The following is a 15704-nucleotide window of genomic DNA, read 5'->3' as shown; positions in this document are numbered from 1 at the left end:
CAGTCTCACTGTCGAATCTATCCTCTGGCCCACTCCAACTCTATACCATTTCTGTATTGTGACATCTTTCAGGAACTTGGTGGTTTTTCAGATATGTAGGCCTTTTACCTACCATAAACCTATAGATGACACCATACTTAATGGTGAAAGACAGAATGCTTTCTCCCAAAATTGGGAATGAGGGAAGAACGTCTGCTCTCACCACTCCTATTCAACATCATACTAAAAGTCTTAGCCAGTGCAATAAGGCAAGAAAAAGAAATAGAGTCATGTGCCACATAATGCTGTTTTGGTCAACGACGGGCTGCATATACGATGGTGGTTCCATAAGATTAGTACCATAAAGCCTAGGTGTGCAGAAGGCTACACCATCTAGGTTTGTGTAAGTACACTCCATTATGTTCCCACAATAATGAAATTGCCCGATGATGCATTTCTTAAAATGTATCCCCATCATTAAGTGACGCATGATACGGAAAAGTATACAGATCAGAGGGAAAAAATAAAACTGTCACTATTCAGACATGACATAGAAACTCCCAAGGAATCTACCAAAAATCTCTTAGAACTAATAAATGAGTTTAGCCAGGTTGCAGGATACAAGGCTAACACACAAAAATCAATTATATTCTGTATACTAGCAGTGAACAATTAGAAACTGAAATTTAAAATATAGTATCATTCATAATAGCACCGTAAAAGGAAATATTTAAGTATAAATCTACTTGATTTATAGATTCGAAGGAATCTCACCCAAAAGCCCATGGGGATTTTTTGTAGATATTAACATGCTGACTCTAAAATTTATATATAAAGGTAAAGAAACTAGAATAACCAAAACAATTTTGACAAATAAAGTGAGAGAACACACAATGTCTGATTTCAAGACTTAGGAAAAAGCCATCAATTAAGAGAGTGTGATATTGGCGAAAGGATGGACACATAAACCAGTGAAGAAGAATGGAGGGTCCAAAAACAGACCCAAGCAAAGATGGTCAATTAATTTCTTACAAAAGCACTAAGGCAATTCAATGGAGAAAAGTCAGTCCTTCTAATACGTGGTGATGCAACAATTGAACATGCGTATCAAAAAAATCTGAACCTCAAACTCTACCTCACTCTTTACCTAAAAACAAATAACTCAAAATGGAGGGTTCTGTGTGGGGGCCCCAAGGACATATTCAAGACCCACTTATGGGATTGCTAGAGGTTTACAGATGTTTTGTTGAACCATATAAAATGGCCCATATTTGTTTCACGAGAAGAATCTCCTGGCAAGCACGTGTCTCCTAATTGTTTTTATATGTACGACAGGAGCTTCCCTACAGGAAAGAACACAATCAATGTTTACCAAGATGGACTTGAGCAAAGCTTACGAACGCCTGCTGAGGATGAGCACTGAGAAATCGCTAGGTGAGCCTGGGCTCTTAGGGAAGAGAGCAGAGACTTCCAGCTCACCATATCTGAAGCCGCAAGAGACATCTTACGCATCCTCTTCCGCCATCCTCAAGGAACGCCTCTGCCTCCCCTACCAGCTGATAGTTAGTTTGGGGTAATGAAGGAGTCAGGAGTCCTGAGAGTTGGTGCTGTTTGGGACAACCAACTGGGAGTCGCTGGCACATCCCTTAATATCTCCAGCTTCAAAATGCTACGACCCTTGAAATCATGTTTCACTGAGTCAACTGATTTCGTTTTCAGATACTGTACTTGCAGCTATTTTCCTTCTCTGGTCCCAGGAGGGGAGATGCACTAGAGAGAAGAAAGCACAACAAAATACCAGAAGACACACAACCCCAAGAGGAGACGGGAGGTCGAATGGAGGTGCATGCTGATAGAGAAAGCCCAGGTGGAATGGAGCTTATCATTTGACTCCTTTTCTTCAAGGCAGGGCTGCACTGACCCCATCCAGAGGCTGGAGTTATTGCTGTTGATCACACAGGTTCAAACCCCAACTCTTCATCTTCCCCACTCGCCCATTCCTTCTCTAAGGCCGCCTATCTCAGTATGCGTCATCAATTTCCCCCCAGTTTCAAGGGCTATAAACCGGCTTCCATTCCTTCTTAAGCACTTTTCATAACAGGCAAAAGGGAAAAACAAAAAAATTGAGATGGGAGTGAATAAATAGAAAGGACTCCTGAAGATCTCAATACTTGCAGCCAAAGTGCCACCCTGTACTTCTCCAGCTTAAGGAACTTCTGAAAAACATAACATCTGAAAAACAAAACAAAATAATACAAGAAGAGCCCGGTTTGCCTGGCTTTGGCAGCAGCCTTCTAAATCTCTGGGTAATAAAAGCCTGGCAGGAATATCCTAACGGGGGCTGATGCTGCCCAAGCCACTCGTCTGCTCTGTTTCCCAAAAGCACATTAAAAACACATTTCCAGTTTAATAGACTTATGAGCTGAAATGAATGTGTCAGAACTCTTATAAATATGAGAGAACTTGCTAGCCCAGCAAATGTTAAATTTTGCATAAGAAGACAGTATCCCTAACTCAGCAGACACTTAATGAATATTTCAAAGAGCCTGGGCAGCGGCTCTAAAGCCTCCCGTGGAGTCAAATGGGTCTTTTTTACCGCCAGGATTAGCCTCCTCCCATTCTCTCCCCCATCCCTCACTCGGACACGACAAACGAGCCCCTCCAGACTAACTGAGCTCCTGAAGCCTGGTCATGGACTAATCAGGGTATGGGGTTGGTCAGTGCACTGGGTTGAAAACAGTCCCCCCAAATTCATGCCCACCTGGAACCTCAGAATGTGATCTTACTTGGAAATAATCTTTGCAGGTATAATTAGCTAAGTTACGAAGCGGCCATCCAGGATTAGGGTGGGCCCTAATTCCAACGACCGGTGTTTTTATAAGAGAAGGGAGAGGGAGATTGAAACACAGCCATATAGACACACACAGGGAAGAGGCCAAGTGACAACAGCCATAGAGATTGGAGTGATGCGGCCACAAACCAAGGAATGCCAGGAGCCACTAGGAGTTAGAAGAGGCAAGGAAGGGTCCCCTCCCTAGAGCCTTCAGAGAGAGCGTGGCCCTGCCACTGCTTTGATTTCAGAATTTTTAGCCTCCGAAGCTGTGAGAGTATCAATTTCTGTTGTTTCAAGCCACCCAGGCCATGGTACGTTGTTATGCGGCCCTAGGAAACAGATACGGTCAGAAGAGCGCGTCTACACTCAAATGTGTATTGACAGTAATCACCCCAGAAGTTACCTGCGTCTACCATTTCAGGTGCTAGTGGAGGGGACAGCATTAGCCCCCCCCCCCCCCCCCGCTTTGATTTCATTAGCATAAACTACACACCTGCCAGCAGTCGTATAAGATCAGACTTAAAATCATTTAACTTTCTTCCTGAGCTCTCTCTAACTTTTCAACTTCATTCAACGTTTTCCCATCCTGCGTACTCAGCGTTCCCGGCCCATCCAGGTGTGAGACTGACGGGTAAGGAGACAGAAATACCGTGAGAGAAATCTAAAAGACAAAGGAAACAAGAGAACCCAGTTTTCTAGTCACCTGGTATTCCTCTAGCTTGATGACAGTCCTCGGGAAGACAACTTTCCAAAAAATTGTTCAGTGTTGTGATGGGCCGAGTTGTGTCCCCCTCAACTTCCTCTGTTGAGGTCCTAACCCCCAGCACCTCAGAATTTAACTGTATTCGGAGTTAGGATCTTTAGAGGGGTAATTAAGTTAAAAGCAGGTCATTAGGGTGGGCCCTAGTCCAGTATGACCGGTAAGAAGAGACGAAGGACACAGACAGGCGGAGAAGACCGTGTGAAGACATAAGGAGAAGACAGCTGTCTTCCAAACAAAGAGAGAGGCCTCGGAAGACACCAAACCTGCTGACGCCTTAATCTCAGACTCCTAGCCTCCAGAGCTGTGATAAGATAAACTCTTGCTGTTTAAGCTACCCATCTGTGGTACTTTACTACGGCAGTCCTAGCATATGTATACAGGAGCCAAATTGCCTCTAGGCCCGGACCTCATGAAAATGCACTCCAAAATGACTGCCTAGCTTAGAAAACCGGGACTAAATTTTTAAAAAGTCAAACAAACAGGAAAGGTGCTATATGAGTGCTAAATATTAGGTGAAATAAAACACTCTTCAGAAGCAGAAGAATCTATAAAATGTTTCCACCTAATAATGTTCCCCAGAGCTGGGACACATAACGGTCACTCATGCCACCCACATAGCGCCCTGTTCAAGAGGGTATTTCTGTATTACCTCCTTATTTTATTTAACATCCATGATGCTCAAGAGCTCCTGGTAATTATTATTAGTGAACACTTTGCTCTTCATCCATCTGCAAAAATTTTTTTGTTTTAAAATGGGGCACATTTTAATAGCCTCAAGTGCTATCGCTGTGCGCTGCCAGGTTGGGTTCCTTCCCAACCTTTGAATGAAGAAACCCAGGTGACAGGCCCCAGCCCAGAAAGGAGGCAGCAATGCCAGGACCTGCTATTCTTCAGTCCCCAGACAACTTGTCTCAGGCCAGGAAAAGATTCTAAAGTGTCCCGTAACCAACCAGTTATAGGGGGGAAAAAAAGAGCTTAACTGCTAAAATCATATGCCAAGATATTAAATCTACATGAATAACCGTAAAGTTATTCTTTCGTCTTTAGAGATCTTACCGATACAAAGTTAAAATTACTAATAACATCTCAGAGACTTGCCTAAATGCACTATTTTGGAGATCTAGTTATAAAGAAACACTTTAAATTTCTTCTAGGAGCTACATCTGACTCCTGATCAAATTTAAGTTCACTACACAAGACTGGAAATATCAGCGACAGAAGGAGCATCTCCTCCAGGGGAGACTTGGGAAGTCAGAAGATATGGAAGAAGAAAAAAATTATGATCGTAAGAGCCTTGAAGCTGTTTAACTAAATCCTCTTTGCTTCCCTAGGATTAGGCTATTCCAAGGAATTTCAGTGCCAGGGAAATCTAGGAGTTGGGCATTGAATACACTTGGCTGGTCTTAGAGAGAATGAGCAGCTATCTTCCAAAAAGGGCTTCCACCCCACACAGCCTGGCTGCCTTCCCACAGCCCCACACTATGCCGAAAAAGAGAGTCCTCCAAAGGCCAATGTGAAAATCCATCTGTTGGGGTCATCCTTCAGCTAGAGAAATTGAACCCAGTTAAAATGCGAACACACGAGCAGCAGTAAATGCTGTCAACGGTTAATACCCCCGTGTTCATCAGTTTATCAAATCTTTTCCCAGAGGCACCTAAGTGAGGATGTTTAACAGGGCAAATAGGAGAGAGACACGATTCCAAGTACAAGATTAAAACAGGGCAGTATGATATCTGGAGGAGAAGTGAGGGTGCCTTCAGGAGAAAGAAAGGCATCCAAGAACACCTGAACTCCATCATGGCTCTGCAGGGACAAGCTGTAGGGGCGCTCACCTGGGGGTCGGGCACTTGGGAACCTTGAGTTAGAAAAGGCAAATTCTCTCGCCCAAGATCAGTTCTGTTTCCACAGGAAAATGCCACCCAGCAAGTCAGTAGCATAACCAATAAGGAATTCAAGATTTTAGACTAAGATGCAAACAGATAAATGCTGCTAATGGACTGGTGATGGTAATTTATCCAAACTCAAAACCCACTTAACAGTTACTAGGTCTGCATCGCTTTCATTTTGCAAAACGTGGTTTCTAATTGGCCAGGCTGCCTACATGGAATTATTATTGCCAGGTGCATTCTCCTATCAGAAAAGAATAGGACGTCAAGGAAAAATCTGTTTCTACCCAGAGTTTCCTACAGCTTATGCTTGCCTGACTTCAGTACCCATTCACTTTGCCCCACAATGAGCTTTGGAAACGAGCAACGGAAAATCAATAGGGGCCACTTCACAAGTAAAGAATTTCCCAAATTAAATCCACCTCTTTCTCTCCTGGAAAATAATGCCTACTCCTGTTCCTTCCACAGATACACAAAATTACAGACAGTTCTCCATCTGCCACGCTAACAGATGAATGAAAAAAACCATCTCTCTTGAAGAGTTTCAGCCTCCTCCCTCAGAACGAACAACATTCCGAAAAGGGGCAGTTAACAGTTAGCGAAAGAAAGGATTGATTCACTTTTTACTACCCTTCTTCAGCCTACAGAGAGAGCTAGTGAGAAAAAAGAGGGGGGAAAAAAAAAAGCCCAACTGGGCAGCTGAATGGGGTGGGTTGAGGCAGAGACCCAAGATGGAGATGAACATGGGGGTCATGGAGCCATCTGAAGGGTGAAGGATGTTATAGACCTTTGCCTTCCAAAATCACAAATTTCTTTGCATGAAATTTCAAGAGGTTCATGAACCCTTTGGCAGCCATTCATAGACCCCAGATGTACAGAAGCCCTGGCCTAGTTTCTAGAATTTACTCAACACTATAATTGCCCACAGAAGTGTACGTATAAAAATGTTCTCTACCACATTCTTTAAAATAGCGCAAGATTGGAAACAACCTAAAGGACCATCAAGAGGAGACTAATTAGGTAAGATCATGGCCAACAACAAGAGTGGGATGAATCGATGAGCGCCCCAGGAAACAAAGACCAAAATGTGTTAAGTGAAAAACACAAGCTACAGATCAGCAGGCCAAATGTGACTGGAAACACAATATTTCTGAAAGGACGCAAGGAACTAGGAACAGGGCTTGAATCTGTGATGGGAGCCTGGACCGTAAGGGATTTGATGCCGGAAGAAAAATTACGTCTTTACTTTTAATCCATGTTATTACTTTTTTAATTAAAAGAAAGCTAATTGGAGATAGATAAATAAATAGTTGAAAAGAGAGAGAGACTGATAGTTTTAAAAGAACTTCGGGTCTAGCTAAGTCCCAGAATATCCCCAGCCTTGAGAATAGTTGATATCGTGAAACATTTGGCACCAAGACATAAATAGGCAAGGATCTCATAAAAGCTTTTCCCAGCTCAGGCTGCGGCCACCGCTCAGAGCAGCTGAATCTTCTCTCCCACAGCGCGGCTTTTCTGGCTTTTCCTCTTGCTGAACCAATTACAGAACATAACGGCAGCGCCAATACTATTTTTTAAAGGCTGATGTTAATCACTAAATACCCATTAAACCAATCTCCTTGCTCCATTTACAGCAAGCTTAAGGGCAAATCCAGATGGTACAAATAATGCATATTCAGGCTTGATCTGCCTGAGGCCAATCATCAAACAGCCATTATCAGTTTGAGAGTCTTCAACTGCCTGACACCCACAGGTGTGCCCAGGTAAGAGGGATGGTGACCTTTCCAGAGAGGGACAGCTAGGCTTTCTCAGTGTTGGCAAACCATCTTCGTGCTCCCCCAAGGGTTGCATGTGCCTTTGTATCTGAGCAGTTGGCAAAGGCAGCGACCGACTGAGGGTTGCTTGGTAACCAGGTAACAGGCTGTGCCTAGGTGTTCCTGAGCAGAGGACAGGATTGTATCTCCCTCCCACACAGCCCTCACTCACCGCTTCACCCTGGCGTGGTCAAGAAGACCCAGCAGTCCTGGGAGACTCTCCTGCAGAGCCAACTCTCACCGGCCCTGTATCCCCACGGCCCCATTGGAAAAGGTCCATCACAGGGATGGCCGTTTTTCACCTTTTTTGATCGACAGGCAGTGAACCCTCCCCCTGTGGCCCTGAAGATTAAAAAAGGGGATAGAATAAAATCTGGCCAACTTTTTTATCCTAGAGAAGGCTCAGAATCAGGATTGTAAAGTCTTCAAAGGGACACACGGTACTGCTAACACAGTATCGCTAGTGAGAAGTGAGAGAGAGCCTTCTGTCCCCATGTTCCCACGACTCGGCGTGAAAAATGACAAGCTGTACTAGAGGACGGTGCCACATCCTGGTCACCAGACAGTTCTTGATCCTCCAATAAAAAGAGAACAGCAGCCAGCACCTAAGTCGTTCTGATTTGAGTAAGAATGACATGTGTGATTCGAGGCAGGGGGCAGATTTTTCGTGCTAACCCTCTACTACTTGAGCTCATGTTAGATGAGTTTTTATTTCCCACAGAGGAAGTTGTGGGAGGCAATGAGGATTAACCCAAGTGGAGAAGAGATCCGCGTTCTCCATGAATAATTCATGCAGGACATAATCTGAACACACATAACTGAGAAGTGGCTGCGGCATCGCTGTAACTTCTGCACGTTTACTGTCCCCGAGGTCTAGAGGTCATCTTAGCCCACACGTGGTGAAAATCTCAAATTAAACGGAAAAGGACTTTTCTCTCTTAAACCACTGATGTGAAGACAGCGACCAGTCTCCAGTCTGTTTCTCCTCAATTCACTCAAGAGAGAATTCTGTGCAAGGGAGGAGGCACTCATTCTCAACATCATTTGCATGGTTTTAGTGCCTAAATCCGTGGTCTACGGAAGAACTGGGGAGGGCAAAGGACAAACATTTCATTTGGGCTTGCAGGCTAAACGGGGGACTTTAAATTCAAAGGAAAAGAAGGGCACCCACCTCTCCTCCTGCTAAGTGGCCCTTCAATTAGCCACATGCCCAGAGTGAGCGATGACTGAGCGAGGAGCGGGGTCTCACACTGAGACTGGAGAACGATGGAATCCTTCCAGTGCACCTTCAACTCCTTCTCAGTGGGTAACAGCCCCATCTGCACCCCACCACGAAGATTTAGGAACTGCTCTCTGCTTCCCCTCAAGGGACACATCGCCTCCAACTTAAGAGAAAAGGCACAACTTTGCTGCCAGTGGTTTTAGGTTCCAAACTGAATCAGCGAGAGAAACACCCACAGTTGCCCAGATGAATCAAAAAGATGAAAGTCAAGTACATGGAAAGGAGCATTCCGGGTCCGTCAGAGAGGGAGACAGAGGCACAAACGCCCACACGCTCTAACCCAAATGAGCCCAACCGTATCAGAGGGGTCCTTGTCCACTTGTCCAAGTTGGAAAGATAACCACAAGGCACTGTTGCCCCCTGTGCACTAAGCGAGTGGTCTGGAGAACAAATGAGGAAGGAAGGCACGGGGCGGACGCCGGCAGAGCCCTGTGCTGCAGTGGGGTAAGTAACCCAGACGGAGAGGATGGAGCACCTGGCACTTTCCTTGCCGTTCCTCCTACCACCAGGCCCAAGTCTATCCTGTCTAACTCAGCCCACGGTCTGCAGCAGGGAGCTTGCCTGAAAGAAGCCCAGCTCTACCTATCCGGATGGAAAGTTCGCTCTCAGGGAAGAGCAGCCTGGGACCCTCAGCATCAGACTTCTTCACCAACGCAGAGTCGAAGTTCAGCGCCAGGGCCGTGTGGGGGTCTTCTGCTGCACCCTGAAACAAGAAGCAGTGGCAACACTGTAACATCTCTACTGTCTTCATTCCCCAGCCCCCCGCCCCAGAGCCGAGCTGCCCGGGCACCTTGCCAACCTTGGCCAAGAGCTCCAGGGCTTAGCCAGTCCCTGGGTCACAGACAGCTGTCAGGCCAGGTTGGGTCATTAGGAAACAAGCTTTCTGGCTGTAGAACTTTTGGGGTGACAAAAATGGGATCTGATGGGTCGGCGCTGATCCTAGAAATGGGAAAGACACATGCTGGGAAAGATGGATGCCAAACATCAAACCCCCACTCCACACACCTCATCACCAAATGGCACAATGGACTGTCAAAAGAAGCCTATACGGCAGGTTGGCTCGGATGGCAGCCTCAGTACAGGAACCAAGGTCACGTTTTCAGGAATTCACCATCTTCACGTTTCTCATGAGATCAAAAGGGGAGGAGATCCACACAACATCACCTCAAAGGAAGGACACCCTGAGAGTCACAGATGGCACAACGTATTTGGCGTTAAGACCCAATGGCCTTAAAACAACCACACTGCCCTTCCGCTTTGTCTGTAACTAGTTAATTCAGCTGTTTTCGCATTAACTAGGCAAAGTCTTAATTTCGATCCCCCACGTTTACTTAGCAAATATCGATTGATTGTCAACTTTCTGGATACTTGACGAACAAGACAAAGTCCCAGCTCTTATGGAGCTTACAGTCGGGAGCCAACAGATGACTCCATGACGGGCCAAAGGCCTCAGCGGGAACCCCTGACCCTGCTGACGGCTTACAGTGCACGTGACCTCGAGGGGAACGAGGAAGACAGGCGACGCCACCAACACACACACCTCCCCTTTCACCCAAACACCTTGACGCTAAGGGAAGGTGAGAAGAATCATCCAGATGGGCAAAAACCAGCAGTTATTTTCTGAAAACCAGGCAAAAATCATTCCAAACAAATGAAGTTTCCATTTAAAATATGTGCCTCTAATGGGGAGTGGAGAAGGCTTATGAGGCAATCACTGACATGCATCCATTTATAAGCAAATCCAAAATCTGTTTTCTTGGATGAGTTTCTTTCGTGAAGGAATCTCTCAAACACTATACCTGACTATGTCACACACACACACCCCTCTTTCAGTTCTCTCATTGTCACGTTGATCAGGGATCAGAAAGAGAACCTAACGATTCGGATATTTTATTTCATTATTTCCTTCCAACTAAATGTTAAAAATGAACACATAAGGCCTTTCTTCCTGTATTCTCATTTGCCCAATACATCAATATTGTCCTGATCGTTTATTTGTAATGTCCTCTATCGTGCACTTTAACACGGATGCCGACACCCCACTTAACCTTGTTTTAAAAGGAGAAAGAAAGCCCTCTGGCTCTGTCTGAGCCACCCTCATTCAAGTTCTCCGGTCCCTCTGTAGAATCCTGGGGGCCACAGGATTTCACGGCTCTGTCACTGGGAGAAGCAGAGAGAGAGGCAGCCTGTCACACCGTACCACAGTCGAGGCTGACACTACAGGATGGAATCCTGGGGACAGAAGGGACTTTGAGAACAAGACCAGTCTCCCCCCCTGCAGAAGCCCCCTCCAGCTTCCCCCGAGTGACAGCTGGTGTCCGGACCATGCAGTCGCAGCTCTTGTTTGTTTACGTGCTTTAATTATTTCTCGTTCTACATCTCGTGCTGACATCTGAGGAGTCATGGCAGCAATAAAAGCCGTGTTTCACTAAGAGAGTGTGTCGGCTGTCTCCTTCCTTTGTCTTCCTTCTCTTTATAATGTGATTGATGCATAACAGGGGGAAGAATCTGGAGAGAGAACCACTTCATTACAGAGAAATGCAGCAGCGTGAAGAGGCACGAAGCTGCTTATTTGGAGCCCACTTAGTAAAGTGCAGCTTGGAGAGGCTCTGGTTTTAATTGAGAACAGTGCTTTTCAGGCGCAGTGATTTTGCCCCCCAAGGGACATTTGGCAATGGGCATTTTTGTATGTGGGGGTGAGGGAGACAGGTGATGCTGGCATCCAGTGGGTCGAAGCCAAGGATGCTCGTAAACATCCTACAACGAACAGGACAGCCCCCACAACACAACACAGAACGATCTGGCCAAATGGCAACAGTACCGAGGGTAAGAAAGCCTGCGTTAGAAAGATTTAGGATGCTTGGGACCCTAAGGCTCCCTGTATTATTGGGACCGCAAGGAACTCACAGACCTTCATTTTTACTGGAAAGATAAGAATTTTTCTGCTTTCTCTGGGGAGGCTACCTGCCTGCCCTCATGTATTTGGCAAATTCTTATTAAGCATCAACTGCATACCAGAACTATTCCAGGTTCTGGCGATACAAAATAGCCAGCCTCATGAATCTGGAGAATCTGCATTCTCCTTCCAGAGACAGACGATAAACCAACAATAAGTTACAAAATAGAGTGCCAGGTAGTGATAATGTTAAGAAGAAAAATAAGTTATAGCCATGGTTATCACAGCCATCCTAGTATAACAGTAACATGCACGGGGTTCCAGCGCTGTGCCAGGCATCGTTCCAGCATTTCACAAGCACCAGCTCATCACGAAAAAGTGAAGACGGAGCGCTCCTTCAGAGAAATGCTGAGGGAGGCCTCTCTGAGAAGACGGCGTTTGAGCAAAGACTTGAAAGTAAGGGAAGAAGCCACACTGAATTCTGAAGACAGCGTTTCAGGCAAGGAACAGGAGGGCAGGCATCTCCCCTCCCCGCCACATCCTCTGACCATTTTATCAACCATTATTCTGTTGGTTGTACTGTTCTCTTTCAGGGCTGGGAGTGGGGTGTACTAAGAAAATCCCACCCCAAGTGCACTTAGAAGCTGCCCTTTTAAAAGGTAGACAAGACCCAGCATATCTGTACCCCCCACCACTGTGCCCCTACTCCCATCGCTTGATCCCTCGTTGAGCCATCAGGAGGGCTGGGGCTAGCTGTGCAGCATGTGAGCTGCAGGGAGCATCCACAGAATGAGGGGATGACGTCAAGGACAGCTTCTTCTATCCCCCACGCCTGGCAACGCTCTCCGAGTGTCTCTGAGCCCAGGCACCCTTCAGACTCCCTTCTGGGATTCCCAACATCTGCCACCCTCCAGTCTCAACTGTTGATGAGGGAAACAGAGAAATACGTCCCTGGGAATTTCAAGGAACAGCCCTGGTAAGAGATGCCAGCCCTCTTTGGTGGATTTATCATAAAGTCCGTGATGGTATGAAAAAAGTCAGGAAGCCCCTCTGGGGCCAAGATGCCTCAAAATCCCGTGGGGCAGACCACAGCCCTTGCTCCACGGAGCCCCACCGGCTCACAGAGCATGCGGACTGCGGGTGGAGGGGGTGCTGCATTCTTCACGGAAGCCTAGCCTGTGCTGGAGGGACCAAGGTGCCAGGAGAAATTTCTTCTCTGCATCCTCCTCCTGCTTTGCCAATGGCAGCACATCCCTCTTTACTTGATATTATCACTTCCTCACATTTCTGGAGCTTTTTTTTTTTAATCCCTGCAAAACCTTTCCGTTCAGCCCTGAGAGGATGGCAAGGTGGGAGCACGATCCTTTCCAGGGCAAACATGTGACTAATGCAAGCTGTTCTCCACTTTCCACCGCAGCCCTGAGAGTCTGCTGGGCTGCCCATCAGCGGGGTAGGGAGTCCCCCTCCCACCCCATGGCAGCTTCAGCTGGGTTCCTGGGGCTTTGGACAGTTCAAGGTTGCTTGTCTCCCTGCAGCTCCCAAATGTCAAGGTGCCAAATATACAGGCTCCTTCCCAAGCCACAAGTCTCCTTTTCCCTCTGCGCCACTCCCTCCCCCCCAAAGTCCTGTCCCCGCCCCTCCTCCCCACCCACTCCTGCAAATCCAGCTTGGTACAGAGAGCAGGCAGGGGGCTGACACCAGGCAACACCCATCCAGGGCCGTGGAACTTAAGATCACTGCCGTCTTGCGATATAATAATTATTATTATCATTATTATTATTATTATTATTATTAATGGTTTGGGGCAAGTCCCTGGCTCAGAATAAACAGAGTAACTTCCACCCACTCCGGAAAGGCCACGCAAAGGGGCAGAGCTGGAGAATAATTAGCACTTTCCAGAAGGAAAAGAGAAGGAGCGGAGAGAAAGGGAAAGAAGGAGGAAATAAAATGAGGGGGGAGGGAAGAGGAAGGCAGGAAGCAGCCTGCAACATGCCTTACACGAAAACACGAAGGCTTCAGAAAAGAATGTGTGTATATCTCCTTCGAAAAATAAAAGCCGGGTGCCGTTTATCAGGGTTTGCTGTCCCAGGCACGAGGAAGACAACTGCTGGTTGCTGATGTTTCTAGAGCCCTAAAGAAATGACTCGCAAAAGGAAAAGCCTAGAGTGTAGCCGAGAGGATGCAGTCATCTCCAGATGAAGTCTACCGTGGCCAACGAAGGCCCCCCATGCAAAGCACAAGTGGAGGAGTGCCATCAGGCCCCCAAAACTCGTGGCAAGCAGCCCGGTGTGTTTGAGGCGCAGGAACAATCTTCAACGTGTTCACCCGTGTCTGGTTCTTCCCCCATTGGGATGGGTCACTGCTACTAACAGCTGCCAGAAGAAGGGAAAGCACTCTAACCTCTAATACTCGCCAGCGTACTTGCAGCCAGCCTCACCTTCACCAAACCCACACACACCTCCTATGGTGTTCATTCGGGCCGGGGGACTCCGTGATGACTCTGCGCCTCCCCGGCCCCCTGGACTGCAGTCTCTTTAATTGAGGCTTGTCAGTGGGTCAAAACTCCCTGAGGAACGGTGAAGGGAAAGGTCAGAGGATTAATTGGTGCCCCTGCCAGCCACAGCTAAAGCATTACACCCCAGTAGAGAATCTGCACCCCGTAGGGTGCTAGGGACTTGGGGCGCTCTGATGCTGGGGAAGGGGCCTGGAGCCCCGTGTGGGCTTTGCCTCCTCCCTGCCCCAGCCTCCTGCCATCCCCATTTAACCCAGACATACAAGGCGATGTTAAATAATTGATGCTGTTTTTATTACTGAGAAATTGCAATAATAATGACACTCGTAACACAAGCTTAAATTATTCCACATAATGGAAAAAACGTTAAATGTCGCCCCTGATCGCCAGCCGGAATATGGATGATGCTTACATAATAGATGACCTTCTCTCCTGGGGAGCCCAGCAGCGGCCTGCGGCCCAGGGCCAGGCTGGCTCAGGGTGACGAGCGGTCAGCCTCAAAGCAAACAGAGACGCAGAGTGGTATACCACTGAGGCAGAGGGTGCAATCCTGCCTCGGGCTCTAGCAGGCAGGTAGTTGCCATCTTCCCTGCCTCACTGTGCCTACATGTTCAGGGTTCATGGCGCATAGCCAGGAGTCCTAAAGACAAGGAGAATGGCAATTCAAAGCACTTGGTCCCTATCTGGCTTTTGAAGCACAATTCACCCTGTCCTGTCCAAGGCACTAGGATCACACTTCTAACTCAGCTTCAGCTCCTTCTCCCTACAGCCACAGCACGGCAGCCGATTAGTGGCCAGCGAGGCAGGTTTTCAAACTCTTAATTGTTCCATACTTACTGCTTTTAAAATTCCAGCTGAAGAAGCCTGAGCTCCCTCCTCCAGGAAGCCTTCCTGGATAAAACCCAGCCTAGTATGGACCCAGCCTGGATAAAACCCTCCCTCTCTTTGCTCCTCTGACATCTCGCACAGGCTTCTGTCATAACATTTACGAAACTGCACAGGAACTCACAGTTTCCTTGGCGATCTCAAAACTAGGAAATTCCTAAAGCAGGAGCTGTGACTTCTGGCTTTACTGTCAGGGCCCAGCACAGGGTCAGCGTTCAATAGTTCAATTAATTTACTGGAATGAAGGAGACTACAAAAAAAAAAAAAAAACCCCAAAAGGAGAGGGAAAACGCGTAACAGACAAAACAAAGATGCAGGTAACCACAAACGGTTTAGGCCCTGAGAAAGCAGGAAGGAGGGATTAGCAGAGAGCGGGGAAGAAAAGGCTTCAAGTATTAAAGACATCCCAGCTTGGCACAGAGCATGACTTTCTACCCACCCCCAGCATCTATCCTCTTGAAGATGTGTAAGGTCATCAGTATCAGCCCTGAGGATGGGACGCTAAGATACCCCACGACTGTCCACCCAAAGGTTCCGTCTCCATCCCCTCCCAGCAGAAATACTCAGGTGGGGCAGCTCAGTTCACTCCGTTGAAGCTAATGAGCTGCCTTCCACCCCGAAGCCCATGATCCCTCCCCAAGGCCAGTCTCCCAGCTTCCTCCTCGTCCCCTCCATGACCTTAGCCTGAAGCTTCACAATGGTGGAAGTCAATGGCGGACTTGTAGCTATATTTAAGCTGTGTAAGTATGCTCTTACTCAACCTATCTTTTTAGGGAGAAAACTTTCTCCTATTTCTGATGCCTAATTACTATTCATAATCAAGCCTATTTAATCACATAAAACAGATTTTGACA

At 47.1% G+C, this 15704-nt stretch overlaps 1 protein-coding gene across 11 annotated transcripts in view; it reads right to left on the bottom strand.

Annotated features, from left to right (window-relative positions):
• Positions 1-15704, bottom strand: part of SLC39A11 (solute carrier family 39 member 11) — a 352088-nt gene that overhangs the window by 222241 nt on the left and 114143 nt on the right. For 6 of the 11 annotated variants that reach the window (XM_023652129.2, XM_070226019.1, XM_070226020.1 and 3 more), the window contains one exon: positions 9119-9260. In XM_023652129.2, the coding sequence (XP_023507897.1) occupies positions 9119-9260 (142 nt within the window). The remainder of the gene's footprint in view (positions 1-9118; positions 9261-15704) is intronic. The other 5 variants (XM_070226022.1, XM_023652126.2, XM_070226023.1 and 2 more) reach the window with 1 other exon arrangement.

This window comes from Equus caballus, chromosome 11 (genome assembly GCF_041296265.1).
Source record: "Equus caballus isolate H_3958 breed thoroughbred chromosome 11, TB-T2T, whole genome shotgun sequence".
Lineage (NCBI taxonomy): Eukaryota > Metazoa > Chordata > Mammalia > Perissodactyla > Equidae > Equus > Equus caballus.
The sequence above is the reverse complement of the archived record's forward strand: the minus strand, read 5'-3'. Positions and strand labels throughout refer to the sequence as shown.